Source organism: Melospiza melodia, chromosome 2 (genome assembly GCF_035770615.1).
Source record: "Melospiza melodia melodia isolate bMelMel2 chromosome 2, bMelMel2.pri, whole genome shotgun sequence".
Lineage (NCBI taxonomy): Eukaryota > Metazoa > Chordata > Aves > Passeriformes > Passerellidae > Melospiza > Melospiza melodia.
In genome coordinates, this window is record NC_086195.1 from 2,266,694 (window position 1) to 2,287,140 (window position 20,447).

Sequence of the window (20,447 nt, forward strand, 5' to 3'; positions counted from 1 at the left end):
TCCTGCACCTAGCTCAGTTTTTCTCTGTAAAGAGTTTTGTTATTTTGCCTTTCATTAAAACTTTTCTCTTTCCAACACTGCCACAGAAGCCACCCTGCTGCTTTTACGCCTTCTAAGGTAGCTGAGCTACCTTGGGTGTGACACAAATCCCCAAGAACTCATGAGACCTGGCTTGAGGAGTCCAACACATCACAGGATTTCCCTGCCCGGGCTCATTTCCCTGAGCGCTGTCCCCACCTGAGGCCGGCACGGGAATGGAGCAGCACAAAGCTGATAAATCACCCCGAGCCGTGCCTGTGGGTGAACTCTGCCCCCAGGGGTGACCCCGGGCGATTCCCACGTGCTGTGACTCAGCTGAAGCCAAGCCTTGCCCTCGCCGTGCTCCAGCTCCGACCAGGATTGCAGCAATTCCTGGGGGGCAGCAGGAATTCATCACCTGGGAGCCATTCCTGGCGCTGGGGCGGCTCAGGGACAGCAGCGAGTGGCACCTGGAGCAGCTGGAGGCACGCGAGGGCACAGCAGGTGCCACCCGGCAGGGTTTGGCACCTGGGCAGCTCCCACAGGTGATTACCCTGATGATCAGAAGGGATCCCGAATCCCCCTGGAGCAGCTGGAGGCACACGAGGGCACAGGAGGTGTCACCTGGCAGGGTTTAACATCTGAGGGCACAGGAGGTGCCACCTGGCAGAATTTGGCAGCTGGAGGCACAGGAGGGCACAGGAGGTGCCACCTGGCAGAATTTGGCAGCTGAGGGCACAGGAGGGCACAGGAGGTGTCACCTGGCAGGGTTTGGCAGCTGAAGGCACAGGAGGGCACAGGAGGTGCCACCTGGCAGGGTTTACCATCTGAGGGCACAGGAGGTGTCACCTGGCAGGGTTTACCATCTGAGGGCACAGGAGGTGCCACCTGGCAGAATTTGGCAGCTGAGGGCACAGGAGGGCACAGGAGGTGCCACCTGGCAGGGTTTACCATCTGAGGGCACAGGAGGTGTCACCTGGCAGGGTTTGGCACCCGGGGCAGCTCCCACAGGTGATTCCCCTGCCGATTGCAGAGGTTGCGTTTCTCCCTGCGGATTTCTGGGCACAAGGGACAGCAGTGCTGGCTCCAGGAGGTGCCATCGGCGCGGGTGTCACCTGCCGGGAGGGCACGGGGGTGGCACCAGCTGTCCCCGTTGTCCCTGTGCCGTGTCCCTGCGGTCCCGCTGTCCGTCTGGCTCCGGGACACACTCAGATAGGGCAGGACACGGCAGCGACACCGAGTCCGGCTCCTCCGGCAGCCGGGCAAGGTCAAGGCTGAATTCTTGAATTCTTCTTTTTTTCATTCCTCGCCGGAGCGGGGAGGGAAGAGGAGGATGGGGGTGGGACGGAGTCTCCCTGCTGAACAAATACCTGCAGCTCTCGGGCTGACTCACACCTGCGAGACAAAGAACAATGAATGCATCCTTAATTGGCTGAACTCGCCTTTCCGAGCCGGGCTGTCAGCGCTGCTGTGCCCAGGAGGAAGGAGGAGGAGGAGGAGGAGGAGGAGGAGGAGGAGAGGGATGGTTTGTGTTTCACCGAGCAGTTTTTAGTTTGTGTACGGACCTGCTGGGGCAGCCGCCGCGCTGCGATTGTGAAATCCCGCTCCTCACACTGGCTGCGCTTCCTGCTGCTGGCACTCGTAGAAGGTTTCTAGGGGACCCCTCAGAATGCTGCTGGTTTCTTTGGGTGCAAAGCTCTGAGCAGCTCCTCCAGGCAGCGTTAAACTCGAGGGATAAACATTCTCCATATAAACATCCCCAGTTGCGTTCTCCTGCTGCCCTCAATCATCTCCAGATATCTCGCTGTCACTGCAGCATCAACTTCCTTGTCACGGATGTGAGGAGACTGAAGGAAACTTTTTTAAAACACCCATTGGGATGCACTCCTTTGGTTTTCCTCCTTCCCTGGCAGCTCTTTCTAAAGAAAAGCTGGCGAAAAAATCTTCACCAGCCCAGCTGGAACAGCCTCAGCCACCTCGTTTGGAAGCTTTGAAACCTCGTTTGGAAGGTTTGCGCTCGGGGCTGATGTTTGGCTGATTAACCTCAGGAGGTGAGAAAACTCCCTCATCCCCCATCCCAAAGGTTTCTTAGAGTCTCCAAACGCCCTCCAGCCTTCTCAAAACTCCAGGTACAGTGAAATAAAACGAAAGCAAACACTGAGGCTGGGAGGTGCCTGCCTAAGACCCCTCTCCAGAGAACAGCCGGGGGTTTGGGAGCCTGTCCCACCCCGCGTGTGTCACCGTCGCTGCCGGCCAGAAGGGCTCCTGTCACCTGCCGGCAGCCCCGCGGGGGCTCCGGGGACAGCAGGGACGGAGCTCTTACCCTGTGAATTCCCCCGCGAAGGAGAAACCCTTGGCAAACCCTCCCTGCGGAGCGCGGGGTGGCTCCGCGCTGTGCCCCCGGTGCCACGGGCTGGCACCGCCAGGGCACCGAACCCGCGGGGGCAACGAGGAGCCGCCGGTGGAATTTTACAGTTGGCTCGGTAATTTTCCAGCGCCGAGAATGCCAGCCTTGTGCGGCCGCTGCTGCCCTGCCCGGGATGGACTTTTGGAAAGTCCCCCTTATTGATGCTCATGACTAATGGCTTCGGCTGCCGGCAGGGCCGCACCTCGCTGGCCGCGCTGGGATTTGCTGCGTCCCCAGGGAGGCGGCGAGAGGGCGATTGACTCATTTTGGATGCCTGGCTTCTGAGGGAGAGCAGCTCCGAGTCATCCCGCATCATTTCCCGCGTGTTTTGTGCTTCCCCCTGCTCCACCTGGAGCTGCTGGGGCAGGGAAAGGAGCGGGAAGAGGCAGAGACAGGAGCGAGGGGATGGCAAAAGCAGGGGAGGAGGAAAGGCCAAACTGGATTTGTTTTATTTTTTTTTTAAGGCAGCTTTTGGCATCTCTGCCGAGCTCAAAAGTACACGGAGTATTTCTGTGCTCACAGGTCATTTCCTCGATTGGGCAAGACACCTCTGTGAATGAACAAGCCCAGTCAAGAGCGTTCCTTGCCTCACACTCCGAGGGAAGAAGGCAAAGTGACACCACAAAAAAAAAAAAAAAAGATTCTCTTTGGAAAGATTAGCAAATGTAATGCAAATTAGATGTACATATTTATATTTTATATATTTTTACTATTATATATATATAATATATAATTTATATTATGTATATTTTATATATTATATATAAAATATGTATAATATACATTATATATATTTTTTTATATTTATATTTTATATTTTATTCTATTTATTAGACAGGGAAAGAGCCGGGAAAGGGGGACAAATGCCGTCCCCAGAAAAGCCTTTAGGGCAGTTCAGGAGCCGGCTCTCCTCCCGTGTGCCCCCAGGGTGGCACCCCCGGGCAGTTCCCAGCTCCCACCCAGCCCGTGCCCGCTCCAGGCCGGATCTGCGGAGCCGCTTTCGGCCTTTGCTGCGTGTGAGGGACAGAAATTTGTGCAGCTGCCGAGAGGAAAGCCTGGCAGCGGCGGCAGCGGCGCTTTCGCAACCGCTGTGGCCGTGCCGGGATGGGGCGGGGGATTTATGGGACGGAAATAGAGGGTGATGATGATGATGATGATGATGATGATGATGATGAAGGGTTCAGCGCTCGGGGCTGCCCGCGCCGCCTCTGCCCGTGCTGGCTGGGCAGAAATCACCTGGAGGAGGGGGCTGGGGCAGGGAAGCGCAGGGGGAGAGGGCAGGGGGGGTCTGGGAGGCAGGGAGGGAGTGGGGAATGAGAGACAATGAGGGAGAGAATGAGGAATGAGAGGGGGATGAAAGCAGCAGTGAGAGGAGGATGAGGGTGGGAATGAGAGGAGGATGAAGGCAGGAATGAGAGGGGGATGAAGGCGGCAGTGAGAGGAGGATGAGGGTGGGAGTGAGAGGAGGATGAAGGCAGCAGTGAGAAGGCGATGAAGGGAATGAGAGGAGGATGAAGGTGGCAGTGAGAGGAGGACGAAGGGAATGAAAGGAGGATGAAGGTGGCAGTGAGAGGGAATGAGGGAATAAGAGGAGGATGAAGGTGGGAATGAGATGAGCATGAAGGTGGTAATGAGAGGAGGATGAAGCAGCAGTGAGAGGGAGATGAAGATGGCAGTCAGAGGGGGATGAAGGGAGTGAGAGGGGGATGAAGGGAATGAGAGGGGGATGAAGGCGGCAGTGAGAGGAAGATGAAGGCGGCAGTGAGAGGAAGATGAAGGCAGCAGTGAGAGGAAGATGAAGGCAGCAGTGAGAGGAAGATGAAGGCGGCAGTGAGAGGAAGATGAAGGCGGCAGTGAGAGGAAGATGAAGGCAGCAGTGAGAGGAAGATGAAGGCGGCAGTGAGAGGACGATGAAGGCGGCAGTGGGAGGAGGATGAAGGCGGCAGTGAGAGGGGGATGAAGGCGGCAGCGAGAGGGGGATGAAGGCGGCAGCGAGAGGAAGATGAAGGCAGCAGCGAGAGGAAGGCGGCAGTGAGAGGGGGATGAAGGTGGCAGTGAGAGGGGGATGAAGGCAGCAGCGAGAGGAAGGCGGCAGTGAGAGGGGATGAAGGTGGCAGTGAGAGGGGGATGAAGGCAGCAGCGAGAGGAAGATGAAGGCAGCAGTGAGAGGAAGATGAAGGCGGCAGTGAGAGGAAGATGAAGGCAGCAGTGAGAGGAAGATGAAGGCGGCAGCGAGAGGAGGATGAAGGCGGCAGTGAGAGGAGGATGAAGGCGGCAGTGAGAGGGGGATGAAGGCGGCAGCAAGAGGAAGATGAAGGCGGCAGTGAGAGGAAGATGAAGGCGGCAGTGAGAGGAGGATGAAGGCGGCAGTGAGAGGGGGTTGAAGGCGGCAGTGAGAGGGGGATGAAGGCGGCAGTGAGAGGGGATGAAGGCGGCAGTGGGAGGGGATGAAGGCGGCAGTGAGAGGGGGATGACGGCGGCAGTGAGAGGGGATGAAGGCGGCAGCGAGAGGAGGATGAAGGCGGCAGTGAGAGGAAGATGAAGGCGGCAGTGAGGAGGGATGAAGGCCGCAGTCAGACCCGTTCCAAGCCGTGCCTGCCCCGCTGCACAGCCTGACTCCCACCCTGCCCCTGCTGCTTCCCGCAGCTGCCGGGCCCGCGGGATCCCGCCGGGATCCGGGCTGGGAGCAGCAGCAGCAGCAGCAGCAGCCGTGTGTGACCTGCGGGTGACAAAAACGAGAGCAGCTCCCGGTACTGAAGTGATTTCAGCGTTTATTGCAATAAAAGGCCCAAAGCAGGGGACCCATGGGCTGAGCAGGAGCGTTCTGTCGAGGATGCTGCAAGGCCTGTAGTGATGGCCTCGAGGGTCCAGGGGAACCCCACAGATTCAGTGGTCAGAATCCCCTTTTTTATCCTGTTTTTTATCCCTCTGGATTGGTTTCTGTTTGGATCCTTTATTTGCATGAAGGTTTTAGGCCTTGATTGGCCATGACAGCTGTGTCCAGGCTGGCTCCTGGTGCCCTCTACTGAGGTGTGTGATGGTACCTTGAGTACCTTATTACTGCCCTTTTAACCCCTTTCACAGTAACCAAAAATAACAGTAGATGTTAAAAACGAGAGCAGGCTCCTGGTACTAGAGTGATTTCAGCGTTTATTACAATAAAAGAAAGACCCAAAGCCAAGGGGCCCAGGCCGAGCAGGAGCATTCCCTCGATTGTGCTGCAAGGCCTGCAGTGATGGCCCCGATGGAGCAGCACAGCTTCCCTGGGTCAGAAGTCCCTTTTTGTCCTGTTTTTGTCCCTCTGGATTGGTTTCTTTTTGGATCCTTCATTTGGATGAAGGTTTTAGGCCTTGATTGGCCATTACAGCTGTGTCCAGGCTGGCTCGTGGTGGACTTTACTGAGGTGTGTTATTGTATGTTGAGTACCTTATTTCTCATAACTACCCTTTTAACCCCTTTTACAATAACTAAACTAACAGTACGTGTTAAAATGAGAGCAGGCTCCCTGTACTGAAATTATTTCAGCATTTATTACAATACAAAGAAAGGTCTGAAGTCAGGAGGCCCAGGGCGAGCAGGAGCGTTCCCCTTGAGGATGCTGCGAGGCCTGTAGTGGTGTCCCAGATGGATCTGCACACCTTCCCTGGCTCAGAAGCTCCTTTTTATCCTGCTTTTTGTCCCTCTGGATTGGTTTCTGTTTGGATCCTTCATTTGCATGAAGGTTTAAGGTGATTTAATTGATTGGACGTTGCAGCTCTGTCCAGGCTGGCTGTGGTGCGCTTTACTGAGGTGTGTGATGGTACCTTGAGTACCTGATTTCTTATAACCACCCTTTTAACCCCTTGTACAATATAATAACCAAACCAACAGTACATGCTTAACCATCTATCAGCTATTTTACAACAGTTTCTCACCTGTTTTTGACACGGGGACACACGGAGCTCTCCCTGCCATGCAGAATCACAGCAGGGCTCAGCCACATCCTCACCTCCCTACAGCCCACAGTGCTCCAGGATCTGTCACCTGCTTTGGGTTTGGAGCTTTTAACGAGGCGTTTTCTGGTCAGGATATAAAGATCTTGTGGAGGTTTTCCTTTAGCCAGCGTGGTGTGGTTGGTTTGTTTGTTATATTGAAATAGGGAGGGGGTTTTTGCTGTGGCCTCAAGGAAAAATCTGACCTGGGCTTTATCAATCACCCACTGAAAATTGCTGATTTATGGCTTCCTAGGGCTGGCAGGATAACAGCGTTTTTGGAGGGATCCTTTCATTTTTCAAGAGAAGTTGTGGCTGCCCCTGGATCCCTGGCAGTGCCCAAGGCCAGGCTGGACACTGGGGCTGGAGCAGCCTGGGGCAGTGGGAGGTGTCCCTGCCATGGCAGGGGTGGCACCTTAAGGTCCTTCCCAACCCAATCCAGGCTGGGATTCTGGGATTCCATGAGCTGTGCCTCGCATTGTGCCCCCTCCAAAACAGAATCACGTGGAATTACCGTCCCAGGACTTCCTGTTTCTATGTCCCACTGATTTCTACATCCTCTGTGCTTTGGGGCAGTTTTCCAGTGTCCTGTGAGAGCTCAGGAGCTTCGCTGTGCTTTTGGCAGAGGCCTTCACCCTTCATCTTGAGGTGTGAAGGAATTTCTCACAATCCCAGAACGGTTTGGGATGGAAGGGACCTTAAATCCCCTCTTTGCACCCCCTGCCCTGAGCACGGCACCATTCAGTGGATCAGGTTACTCTGCATTCTGTCCTGGGCAGGAGCTGGGCCAGGAGGGATTTAGGTTGGGTTTCAGGGCAAGGTTCTTGCCCAGAGGGTGCTGGCACTGCCCAGGGAATGGGCACGGCCCCGAGGCTGCCACAGCTCCAGGAGCTGCCAGGGATGCCCAGGCTGGGCTTGGTGGGCTCTGGGCTGGCACCGGGGGGGTCCCTGGGGGTTCATTCCCACTCAGATATTCCATCACTGCGTGCCCCCTCCTGAGCCTCCCTCTCTTGCACCCCCACAGTGCCCTGAGCAGCAGGGATGCGTTTTTGGGCAATTCCCAGTTGGGGACAAACAGGAGCCGTTCCCAGAGCGCTGTGAGGGCTCGGGGGAGCTGCAGCTCGGGGGTTTGGGGGGGTTCAGGGGGGTCTGGGAGCTCAGGAGGGGCTCGGGGGGGAGGGTTTAGGGGGAGTTGAGGGAGCTCAGGGGAGTCCGGACGGGTTCAGGAGGATCTGGAGGGTGTCAGGGGGGACTCAGGAGGGTCCGAGGGAGCTCAGGTGGCTCAGAAGGGTCTGGGGGGGCTCAGAAGGGGTCCACGGGAGCTCAGGGGGGGTTCAGGGGGGTCCGGGGGGGCTCAGGGGGTTCCAGAGGAGTTCAGGGGGCTCAGGGGGGTCCGGGAGGCTCAGGAGGAGCTCAGGGGGTCCAGGGGAGCTCACGGGTTCAGGGGGTTCTGAGGGGGTCCGGGAGCTCAGGGGGTTCCGGGTGGTTTTTTAGGGGGCTCAGGGGGGTCCGGGGGGTTTAGGGGGTTTTGGAGGGCTTAGGGGTGTCCAGGGGAGCTCAGGGGGTTTTGGGGAGCTCAAAGGGGTTTTGAGGGGTTCAGAGGGATCCGGGGGGTCCAGGGGAGCTCAGGGGGTTTTGGGGGACTCAGGGGGGCTCAGAGGCTTCAGGGGGGTTTTGGTAGGTTCAGGGGGGTCCGGGGGGGGCTCAAGGGGGTCCGGGGAAGATCAGGCGGTTTTGGGTTTTTGGGGGGCTCAGGAGGGTCCGGGGGCTCCGCGGGGCCGGCGCTGCCCGGAGCGCCAGCGCCACCCAGCGGCCACAGCGCGTAACTGCACCCCGCGGGCACAGCTGGGCCAGCGAACATCTGGGGAAACATCTGGGGAAACAGCTGGGAAACAGCCGGGAAACAGCCGGGAAACAGCCCGAGCACCCCGCCAAGGGGACCCCCGCTCTCCTCGGTAGTTTTTTTTTTCACCCCAGTCCCTCCCCCCGGAGCGCGCTTGGTTAAATCGTTAAAGGTTGCGCAACATCTGCACGGGTTAATTACAGCTGTTAATTACAGCTGCTGAGCGCCCGCCCGCAGAACGCGGCGATTTCGGGGCAATAAAACAAGACGAGGCACGAAAGATGATGGTTCAATAGTCGGGGCTTAATGGGTGTGAGGCGGGAGGGAAGGGGACCGGAGAGCTCGTGATTGTGGGGAGGTGTGAATTATTGCACCATAATTCTGGCCCTGCGGGGGCTGCCTGCCATTAATAACTGTTTGCATGTCTGAAATGCGTTTTCTCACACCATAAAAAGCAGAAATGGAAAGGAATCGCTAGTGGGAGGACTGGGCAGCAGCTTCCCTGGTTTTGTGTTGGTTTGAGCTGCTTTTCAGTGATTTGGGTTGAAAACTGTGCGGACCCAAAACTCTTCGGGTTATTTGTGTTGAAGTAGCTCTGCCTGGAAATCTCTTCACAGAAACTCCCAGTTGGGAAGCAACTCCCGTTTATTTGCAGCAGATTTTCACCAGATTAACTTCAACCACTTCAGTTCCCCATGCCAAGCTACCAGCTCCTGAGCCCTCTTTATTTGGAAAGCAGGAAAGACTTTGTTGCTTTTTTAATGGGTTCAATTCCAGTTTAATTTTGGAAACCTGAAAACTGAAGGAAAGCAGATATCCTCAAAATAAAATATTGTTTGAGGCCCTTGATCCAGCAGCTGGAAATGCAAACTGTGCTGGGAGCTGGGTTTGCCTCTTGGTACTGAAATTGGGCCATAAAAATGCAATTCCAGGGATGCTTTTCTCCACTTTTTATTAAAAAGAACTGTGAGGGTGGTGCCTGAGGTTATCAGCACAACCTGCTTTCATGTGTGTACATCTATAATTCACTGTATTTCCATCCCTCAGCAGAGTGCAGGCCCTTAACCAGGCTGATGGCAAAAAAGGGAATCTTTAAGAGCGAGTTCAGGGATTGGGAATGCAGGTACCAAGACAGAAAATTGATTGGTTGCTTGAACCTTCACTCAAGAGAGACTTAATGGGATGAGGAGATTAATAAAGGGGATCTCTGGGGCTGCTGGCATTGCTTTAGGAACCCCAGAGGTGAAGGTAACAGGAAATGGATGGGGCAGGGACTTCCAGGATTTTTGTGGACATTCTTACAGAGATTTCAGTTCCTGATTTGATTTTTAGTCAAGATGCAGCTTTTGTGCACTGCTCCTCAGCACAGCAGGGCCAGGAGCTCCTGGAGCTGAGCAAGGGCCTGGAGCAGCTCCGTGCCCAGGAAAGGCTGAGGGAGCTGGGGCTGCTCAGCCTGGAGAGGAGCCCCAGGGAGAGAGAGGGGCTGAGCCCTGCCTGGGCCTGCCTGGCCCTGTGTCTGTCCCTGTGTCTGTCCCTGTGGCTGTCCCTGTGTCTGTCCCTGTGTCTGTCCCTGGCTGTCCCAGGAGCAGGGAGCTCATTCTGCCCCTGCTCTGGGCACTGCTGGAGTCTGTGCCCAGCTCTGGCCCCTCAGTTTGGGAAGGGCCTTGGGACACTGAGCACATCCAGAGGGGACAACGAGGCTGGAGAGGGGCTGGGAACACAAACCCTGTGAGGAAGCCCTGAGGGAGCTGGGGGTGCTCAGCCTGCAGAAAAGGAGACTCAGGGCTGCCCCCATCACTGTGCACAGCTCCTGAAAGGTGCCTGTGCTCACCTGGGGCTGGGCTCTGTCTGCAGCAGCACTGACACACCCAGAGCACACAGCCTCGAGCTGCACCAGGGGAAATACAGGGTGGAGAGCAGGGAAAAGGTTTTTGCAGCCAGGGTGAGAAAGTTCTGGAATGGCTGCCCGGGGAGGGGGTGGAGTCCCCATGCCTGGGTGTGTTTAACAAAGCCTGGATGTGGCACTGGGGGCCAGGGTTCAGTTGGGGCTGGGCTGGACTCGATGGTCTTGGAGGTCTCTCCCAACCCAGGGATTCTGGGAATTCTGTCTGTCCCTGTGTCTGTCCCTGGCTGTCCCTGTGTCTGTCCCTGTTTCTGTCCCCGTGTCTGTCCCTGGCTGTCCCTGTGTCTGTCCCTGTGTCTGTCCCTGTGTGCAGAGCTCAGAGCAGGCCCAGGCTCTGCTCCAGGCCCAGCAATGGCCCCAGAGCCACGGGCAGGGCCTGAGCCCAGCAATTCCCCTCACAGGAGGCACAACTTCTGCCCTGGGCAGTGCCCAGCCCTGAGCAGAGCCCAGAGGGGCTCTGGGGGCTCCTCCTGGCACATTCCAGAACACAATCCCACAATCCCTGGGCTCTGGGGTGACCCAGAGGTGGCCCCGGTGACCCCAGGGTCCCTCCAACCTCACCCACCCTGGGGTGCTCATTTCAGTGGCACTGAAAGAAAGAAACCAGGTTTCAATCCACTCTTCTCGCAGTGTTCTGTAAATGTGTGACAAGATCCTGCTTCCTCCATCTTGTCCTGCACCTCCTTCCTGGTGTCCATGGGATTCTGGGACTCTGGGGTACTGGGTTGTGGGGTTGTGGAATTCTGGGATTCTGGATTTCGGGGATTCTGGGGTACAGAGAGTCTTAGAATCCAGGATTCTGGGATTGTGCAATTCTGGGGTTCTGAGATTCCAGGATTCCGGAATACTGGGATTCTGAGAGTCCAGAATTCTGGGATTCCAGGATTCTGGGATTCTGAGGTTCTTGGCTTCCAGGATTCTGGAATTCCAAGATTCCAGGATTCTAGAATTCCAGAATTCAGGGATTCTGAGACTCCAGGATTCAGGGATTCTGAAATTCTGGGATTCCAGGATTCTGAGATTCTGGGATTCCAGATTCTGGGATTCTGAAATTCTGGGATCCCAAGATTCTGGAATTCTGAGATTCCAGGATTCTGGGATTCCAGGATTCTGGGATTCTGAAATTCTGGGATCCCAAGATTCTGGAATTCTGAGATTCCAGGATTCTGGGATTCTGAAACTCTGGTATTCCAGGATTCTGGAATTCTGGGATTCCAAGATTCCAGAATTCTAGAATTCAGGGATTCTGAGACTCCATGATTCAGGGATTCTGGAATTCTGGGATCCCAGGATTCTGGGATTCTGAGATTCCAGGACTCTGAGATTCCAGGATTCTGGAACTCTGGTGTTCTGGGATTCCAGGATTCTGGTGTTCTGGGATTCTAGGATTCGGGATTTTGGGATTGCAGCCTTCTGGGATTCTGAGATTCCAGGATTCTGGTGTTCTGGGATTCCAGGATTCTGGAATTCTGGGATTCTGGGTGCAGCTGAGCAGAGCCCTCGAAAAGGAGCTGACAGAGGGACCCGTGGCAGAGCACAGCCAGGGCTCCTGGGCTGTGCAAAGCACTTCCCATGTCCTGCCTGGGATTCCCTACTGGAATTCTGCTCCTGGGAGTCCAGCACTTGGGAGAGATCCTGAAATCCATGGAGTGCCTGCTGAAATTCAGGAGCTGTGGCTGCATGAGCCCCATTGCAGAGCCCAAAGCTGCAGCGTCACCCCAGGCCTGGCTCACGCTGGGGATGCTTTGGGTGGTTTGTGTTAATGCCACCCCCGGAGCTTGGATTCCCTCCTGTCCTCCCTGTGCTCCTGAATCAGCTCTGACCATAAATTAACAACCAGGTGATGCTGCAATCCAGAACACAACAGTTTTTGTGCTCTTCTTGTTCCTCCTAAAGCCCATTTGATGCAGCTGGATGTTGCTTTTTTACCAACATGAGACAACTGATTTTATTTTGAAGGATGGCTGCCTGAAAAAAAAATGAAATATTAATAATATCTGAATTTGAACTTGTTACTCAGCAGAAAAATCCAACTTCAATCTGCAGCTTCAGCAGTGGCTTTTGAGAAGCTGGGTGTTTTGGATAAATCCTGCCTTGTAAACAGATGGAACAAACAAAATGTAAAACTCATCTCCTTAAAGAACAACAAAAGAATATTTTCCAGATGGGCTTTCTGATGGGAGATCAAAGTCTTCATCTCAGACTTGGGAAATTTCCCTCCTTGCTGGTATCAGTTTTATCTGCATGCATTTTGGTTTTCTTTCAACAAAGGCAATTGTCTTAAAGGAGCTGCAGGAGGATGCTCTTAAAGCTGAAGAAAATAGAAAAGATTTCACTAAAAATAGGAGGGGAAATTTGGGTGGGTAGAGGGGAGAGGAAACTGTTTGATTCCTTTGATTTATGCAAAAATGAGATCTTTCAAAATCTCAGCTTCACCTGCAAAATGAAACAAGCAGGGAAGAGTTGAGGCAACTGATTTGGACCAACTCCTTTTCGGGCTCCTCTGATTCCAAAGCTCATCCCAAGGGTTCCTGTGGGCAGAAAAGAATCCCTTGGTGGTTTTGTGGAGTCTGCGACCCCAGGAACTGCAGTGACAAGGGGGGATGGTCCCAGTGCCAGAGGGCAGGGCTGGGGGGGATCCTGGCAATGAGGAATTGTTCCCTGGCAGGGTGGGCAGGGCTGGCATGGAATTCCATCCCTGCATCCCTGGCAGTGCCCAAGGCCAGGCTGGACACTGGGGACAGTGGGAGGTGTCCCTGCCATGGCAGGGCTGGCACTGGGTGGGATTTGAGCTCTCCTTGATGCCCTGCATGACCATTTTTGGCTAAAAGAGCTGTGGACACACAGCCCCAAAGACTGAGGAGGAGTTTTCCCCTTGGAAATTTTAATCTGCTTTTCCTTTTCTTCTTCTCTGGTGTTGGGGCGTGGGTTGGACTCGGTGGCCTTAAAGGTCTGTGTGTAATTTCGTGTATAATTTTTCCTGCCTGTTATTAACGGGAAACAGCGAAAAAGACTTCACAAGGAAAAAAAAAAATTGACATGAAATGGAATGAAATAATAAAATAAAACAAGATGAAATAAAATAACATTTAAAATAATTAAATAAATATGGAATAAATTTAAATAAATTTAATGTTGAATTAAATATTTAAAATATTGAAATAATAATAAAGAGGTAAAATAATGAAATGAAGTGAAATAAGATAAAATAAGGAAAGGAAAGGAAAGGAGAAAGGAAAGGAAGAGAGAAAGGAAAGGAAAAGGAAAGGAAAGGAAAGGAAGGAAAAGGAAAAAGGAAAGGAAAGGAAAAAGGAAAGGAAAGGAAAAAGGAAAGGAAAGGAAAAAGGAAAGGAAAGGAAAAAGGAAAGGAAAGGAAAAAGGAAAGGAAAGGAAAAAGGAAAGGAAAGGAAAAAGGAAAGGAAAGGAAAAAGGAAAGGAAAGGAAAAAGGAAAGAAAAGGAAAAAGGAAAGGAAAGGAAAAAGGAAAGGAAAGGAAAGGAAAGGAAAGGAAAGGAAAGGAAAGGAAAGGAAAGGAAAGGAAAGGAAAGGAAAGGAAAGGAAAGGAAAGGAAAGGAAAGGAAAGGAAAGGAAAGGAAAGGAAAGGAAAGGAAAGGAAAGGAAAGGAAAGGAAAGGAAAGGAAAGGAAAGGAAAAAGGAAAGGAAAAAGGAAAGGAAAAAGGAAAGGAAAGGAAAAAGGAAAGGAAAAAGGAAAGGAAAGGAAAAAGGAAAGGAAAGGAAAGGAAAGGAAAGGAAAGGAAAGGAAAGGAAAGGAAAGGAAAGGAAAGAAAGGAAAGGAAAGGAAAGGAAAGGAAAGGAAAGGAAAAAGGAAAGGAAAAAGGAAAAATAAAATAAAATAAAATAAAATAAAATAAAATAAATAAAATAAAATAAAATAAATAATGTTCTAGAAGCACTCATGGGTGTGTTTGTGCTTGCAGACTCCCGGCAGGTGCAGCCCTCGCCGCCCTGGTCCTATGACCAGTCCTACCAGTACCTGGGCTCCATGGCCACGCCCGCCGTGCACCCGGCCACGCCCATCTCACCGGGCCGGGCCGGCGGCATCACCTCGCTCACGGCAGAGCTCTCCAGCCGCCTCTCGGGTAAGGAGCAGCCCCGGGACACAGGGACACACACAGGGACACAGGGACACTCCCCGGGGGGAAAATGCTGGCCCTGTGCCCACACTGCTGCCCCCAAGCCAAGGGAGTGCTTCCCTGGTGACACTCTGCTGTCCCAACCCCTGGACTCTCCATGCCAAGGGGACCTTCCCTGGTGACAATCTGCTGTCCCAACCCCTGGACTCTCCATGCCAAGGGGACCTTCCCTGGTGACAAATTGGTGGCCCTGTCCCCAACCCTTGGGCTCTCCATGAGAAAGGGACACTTCCCTGGTGACAAACTGGTGGCCCTGTCCCCACCCCTGCTGCCCCCAAGCCAAGGGAATGCTTCCCTGGTGACAAACTGGTGGCCCTGTCTCCACCCCTGTGCCTTCCATGACAAAGGACATTCTCCAGTGGCAAACTTGTGGCTTTGTCCCCACCCCTGGACTCTCCATGCCAAGGGAGCCTTCCCTGGTGGCAAATTTGTGACCCTGTCCCCACACTGGGGCCTTCCATGACAAGGGGTTCTTCCCTGGTGGCAAATTGGTGGCCCTGTCCCCATCCCTGCTGCCCCAAGCCAAGAGAACCTTCCCTGGTGGAAAACTGGTGGCCCTGGTCCCCACCCCTGGGTTCTCCACACCAAGGGGACCTTCCCTGGTGGCAAATTTGTGACCCTGTCCCCACCCCTGGGCTTTCCATGACAAAGGGACAGTTCCCCATTGGCAAACTGGTGGCACTGTCCCCAAGCCTGGGTTATCCACACCAAGGGGACCTTCCCTGGTGGCAAACTGGTGTCCCTTCCCATCCCTGCTGCCCCCAAGCCAAGGGACACTTCTCTGGTGACAAACTGGTGGCCCAGGTGCTGCCCCAGCCCTTCAGGGGCTGTCTGGCAAAGCTCGTTCCGAGGGTCTGGGGGGTTTGTGGGAAGAGCAGAGAAACAGAGAATTTCAATAAATAGAGAATTTCCACAAATGAGCTGTGTTGTGATAAACCAATCCCAGACTGGGCTGGGAAAGATCTCAAAGGTCATCAAATCCCAGCTGTGCCCCGTCCCCACCTTGTCCCCAGCCCAGAGCACTGAGTGCCACCTCCAGCCCCTCCCTGGGCAGCTCTTCCCAAGGCCTGAGCACCTTTCCAGGAGGAAATTCCATCTGGTGTCCAACCTGAATCCCAAATGGGATCTGGGTTTGGGTGGGAGGAACCTTAAAGCCCATCCCGTTCCCTGCCAGGGACAGGGACCCTTCCCACCATCCCAGGGTTGCTCCTGGGGTTGGGAGCCCAACAGAGCACTGTCAAAAAAGAAGGAAAAGGAGGAAAAGCAACACTTTGAAGGTGTAGGGAGTGATTGAAATGATTCAGATTGCCAAGGAATGGATGGCATGCCAAGGTACTCCAACATCTTGCAGCTCTGTTTCCTTCCCTCCCCCTAAACCCAGAGCAGAGCACGGCAGGTTTTGGGTGGACATTGGCTGCAGGATGGTGGCGTTGGACATTTTCGATGTTGCACTGGATTTTCTTGTTTCCCATGTGTTGCAGACCTCTTTTCATTAAATCTTTTCTGAGAAGTTTCAGCAACAAATGTAAACAATGGTTATCTGCTGCTGTGGAAGGCAACAGGTCCACCTGTGATTGGCCCGTGTTGGATGTTTATAATTAATGGCCAAGCAAAGGCTGAGCTATCTCGGACAGAGTCAGGGACAGCTGCTTTGTTACCCTTCTTTCTATTCTATTCTTAGCTTCTTCCCAGTTCTTTTTAGTATAGTTATAATGTAATATATATATCATAAAACAACAAATCAAGACTTCTGATCGTGGAGTCAACATTCCCATCTCTCTGTCACCCTGAAAACCCTGGGAACACAGTCACACCCACGTCCATCAAATCGTCCTGCAGAGCTTTAGAAGCCACCAGGAAAACGGGAGTGAATTCCACCCCAGTCCCACCCTGACCTGCACATCTTGAAGCAATCTGTGCCTGCAGCAGCAGGAATTTTCTAGAAATGAGTGAGAGCCGTATCATTCTAATTTGCATACAGCTTTTGCAAAAATCCCTCCTTTAACTCCACATCTTGCTCTCGTTTGAAGGCTCAGGGCTTCTCCTGAGATCAGAGGGAACCACTTGAACATGCTCCAGCCTGCTCTGCTGCTGTCATGTAGAGCTTGCTTTGAAAGCCTCACACCAAATCTAAATTATTTGCTAGGTCTGGGTGATAAGTGCATTGTAGAGAGGACTGAAAACACAGAGAACTTTTCAGAAAAAGCCATTTCTTTTTTGAAAAAGCCTGTAAAATTTCTCATTCTTTATTTATACAGAATTAGAAATCAAAAATTAAAAAAAAAAAAAATTAGAATTCCCCTTAGTTTTCCACCAGGTCCTTCTCCACAGAGCTGCTTTTTCTGCCCATGGCCACAGGGATTTTCCTTGGAGCTGGCAGAGTTTCTCCATGCCTTGTGAAGAAACCTGGAAAGGTTTTGTTCCCACATCAGCCTCCTTCTTTTCCTGTTCTAATTCCTTACATTAAATGTCATTCAGCATTCCTGGGAGAATCCGTCACAACCTTTTCTGTCACCCACACTTGACAAAAATCTTCTCTTTGGCAGAACAAAGAGCAGATCTGAGGAGGATTTTAGGCCCTCCCAACTGAAGACCTGGTGTCTCCAAGGAAAAACAACAATGTGGGAGATATTTGAACCATCTTGACATAAAATGTCATTACTCTGCCTTTTGCCAGGGCAGAAGGAACCCTCCTCTGACGAACAATGTATCCGGGCAGTTTTAGGAAGTTTCTCAGGAATGAGGTGTGGAAGCAGCATTTAAAATCTGGCAGATGCCACCTTCACCTTCCCTCCTGCAGAGCTCCTGCTGCTCCATTCCATCCTGTGTTTCCCCAGGTTAGACCTAAAGGTGATGGGGTTTAGGGGAACGAAACGGGTTCCCATTAATTTTCCAGGGGAAAACAAAGGATGGTAAATTCTGAAGGAAGCAAAGAGCAAGTTCAGAGCTCTTCTGAGAAATTCAGGCTCCTCAAGGCGGGCTGATGTGTCCTGCTGAGCTTTCAGAGCTTGGCTCTGGAGTGTGTCTGCTCCAAGGATCCCAGACTCCGTCTGCTCCAGCTTGGAATCTGGGGAGCGCCAAGAGCTTTGTTTTCCCTCTGGAGTATTCCCTCCTCCTCAGGAGTATTTCCTTCAGCACACGGCTCCTCGGCTGCAGACTCCACGCCTTGGCTGCCGGGAGAAGTTGTCTTTCTTCTGGAAATAATTTTTTTCCGTAATTATTGTTGTTATCTCAACCAGGCAGAGCTGCCAGCTCTGGAGATGAGACCTTCCATTCACCTGAGTCACGATGAGGATCCTTCCTAAAGAGGATCTGCTGCTCTTGTTTCATCTGGGCAGGGAAAGACAGGATGGGACTGGACATAATTCCATGGATGTCAGAGAAAGCAGAGCAGGATTTGACTCTCCTGTAGAACATTCCAGATTGAGAGGAAAGGAGCTGTGCCAGAGGAAACTCAGCTTGGACCCCAGGAGCAATTTGCCCATGGAAAGGGAGCTCAGGCCTTGGCAGGGGCTGCCCAGGGAGCTTTGCAGTGCCCATCCCTGCAGGTGTGCCCTGGAGGTGGCACTGAGTGCTCTGGGCTGGGGACGAGGTGCCCATGGGGCACAGCTGGCACTCCATGGGCTGGGAGGGCTGTGCCAGCCCCAGGGATTCTGTAAGGAGCTGGGAAGGAGCTGGAGCCCCAGGAGGGGCTGAGAGAGCTGGAAGGGGCTGCAGAATCCTGAGGAGCTGGAAGGGGCTGCAGAATCCCTGAGGGGCTGGAAGGGGCTGCAGAATCCCTGAGGAGCTGGAAGGGGCTGAGGCTGGAGCAAAGGAGGCTCAGGGGCCCTCGTGGCTCTGCACAAGTCCCTGCCAGGAGGGCACAGCCGGGGGGGTCGGGCTCTGCTGCCAGGGAACAGGGACAGGAGCAGAGGGAACACAGAATCACAGAATAATGAGGTTGGAAGAGACCTCTAAGATCATCAAGTCCAAGCTATGCCAAAACACCTCAAGTAGACTACAGCACCAAGTTCCATGTTCAGTCTTTTAAACACATCCAGAGATGGTGATTCTACCACCTCCCTGGGAAGAGCATTCCAATACTTTATTATTCTTTCGGTGAAATTTTTTTCCTAATATCCAACCTATACCTTCCTTGACGTAGCTTCAGACAGCCTCAGGCTGGGCAGGGCAGGCTCAGCTGGGACAGCAGCAGCAATTTGCCCATGGAAAGGGTGCTCAGGCCTTGGCAGTGCCCATCCCTAGCGGTGCCCAAGGCCTGGACGTGGCACTCAGTTCAACAAGCTGGGCACAGGGCACAGCTGGGCCTGGATGATCTCCGAGGTTCCTCCTTTCCTCATTCATTCCGGCAATCCCATAACATTCCTCTCCCTCCGTTCCCTTGCTCAGGAGCGTCCGAGGTTCCTCCTTTCCTCATCCATTCTGGTGATCCCATAACATTCCTCTCCCTCCATTCCCTTGCCCAGGAGCGTCCGAGGTTCCTCCTTTCCTCATTCATTCCGACAATCCCGTAACATTCCTCTCCCTCCATTCCCTTGCCCAGGAGTGTCCGAGCTTCCTCCTTTCCTCATTCATTCCGACAATCCCGAAACATTCCTCTCTCCGTTCCCTTGCCCAGGAGCGTCGGAGCTGACGGCGTTCAGCGACCCCCGGGTGGGCATCGAGCGCTCCTTCCCGGCGCTGCCGTCCATCTCCGACCCGCGCATGCACTACCCGGGCGCCTTCACCTACACGCCCACGCCCGTCAGCTCCGCCATCGGCATCGGCATGTCGGCCATGTCCACGGCCTCCAGGTACCACACGTACCTCCCGCCGCCCTACCCCGGCTCCTCCCAGGCCCAGGGCGGCCCCTTCCAGACCGGCTCCCCCTCGTACCACCTGTACTACGGCACCTCGGCCGGCTCCTACCAGTTCTCCATGATCTCGGGCGGGAGCGCTCGCCGCCGCGCATCCACCCGCCCTGCACCAACGCCTCCACGGGCTCCGCGCTGCTCAACCCCAGCCTGCCCAACCAGAGCGACGTGGTGGAGGCCGAAGGCAGCCACAGCAACTCGCCCACCAACATGGCCAGCACGGCCAGGCTGGAGGAGGCCGTGTGGAGGCCCTACTGAGGATGAGGAGGTCAGGAAGGAGCTCGAGGGTCAGGACTTCACGCGCTTCCCATTGCCCGGCGCCCGGAGGGATCCCAGAAACTTCCCCGCGGGCCCTGCCGCGTCCATCCACGAGTTTCAGGAGCAAACCCTCGGGAAGTCAGCGCTCCCCGGGGTGGTGGCTCTCGTTGCCAGGCCCTGGCAAAGGATTCCCGGCAGGAGAACGAGCTCCTGGGAAGGAGGAGGCCCCAGTTGGTGGTGCAGAGGTAGCGAGGGTGGATAGAAGGGTATCCAGCCTGATTCCAGGCCTGTGGCTTCCCAACGTGCCTGGGCTTGAAGGTCTCCACAGCCCTAAAAGAGAATTTCGGTTCGCTTCTATTTTTAAGACTTAAAACCTTAAAAAAAAAAATCCAAAAAACAAAGATAAATCTTAGTGAGTTTACTGCATCTTAGGGACATCTTAAGTGTAAGGAAGTATAGGAAGATTCCCAGAGGGAAACTGTGAACGCTTCTGTTTTCGCAATGCTGTGAATGAGAGGTTTTATATGTTGGACTTCATTCTTTCTTTTCTTTGTTTTGTTTGTATATTCCAAAGAATATGGAGGTTTTTTATTACTGGTTTTTTTTTGTTTTGTTTTATTTTGTTTTGGGTTTAGGTTTTTTGGTGTTTTTTGGTTTTGTTTTGTTTTCTTATTTTAGGATGCAGCTCATCCTGCTTTGCATCTACTTTGTTTTATTTCTCTTGGCACCTTATAAATTGCAAAAAAAAAGATTTTGCTCTTTTTTTGTTTTAATCATGCTTGCTTCTTTCTTGCTTTGTCAACTGAAAGAATCAGCCCCTTTTTCAATGAGTTAATTTAACTTTTTATCTCTTGGACTTTTTTTTTTTTTTAACACAATGGCTACAGCCTTGGGTCATTTTCAACTACTGTATTTCTTTGATGAGTTGATTGATATTTATGCCTGATATTTAGACTTTTCTTATTTGTTGATACTATTATTATTTAAATATGCCTATATTAAAAAAATATCAGCAATTGCCTTTTTTTGGTAGCAGCCAAA

At 53.0% G+C, this 20,447-nt stretch overlaps 1 protein-coding gene across 1 annotated transcript; it reads left to right on the top strand.

Moving 5' to 3' along the window:
• Positions 1-14,057: 14,057 nt before the first annotated feature.
• On the top strand, positions 14,058-20,148 carry LOC134431501 (runt-related transcription factor 1-like). Its single transcript, XM_063179510.1, is given in 3 exon segments — positions 14,058-14,241; positions 18,914-19,225; positions 19,228-20,148. Coding segments are annotated over 3 exon segments (675 nt in total). The 3' UTR covers positions 19,407-20,148.
• The last annotated feature ends 299 nt before the right edge of the window (positions 20,149-20,447 follow it).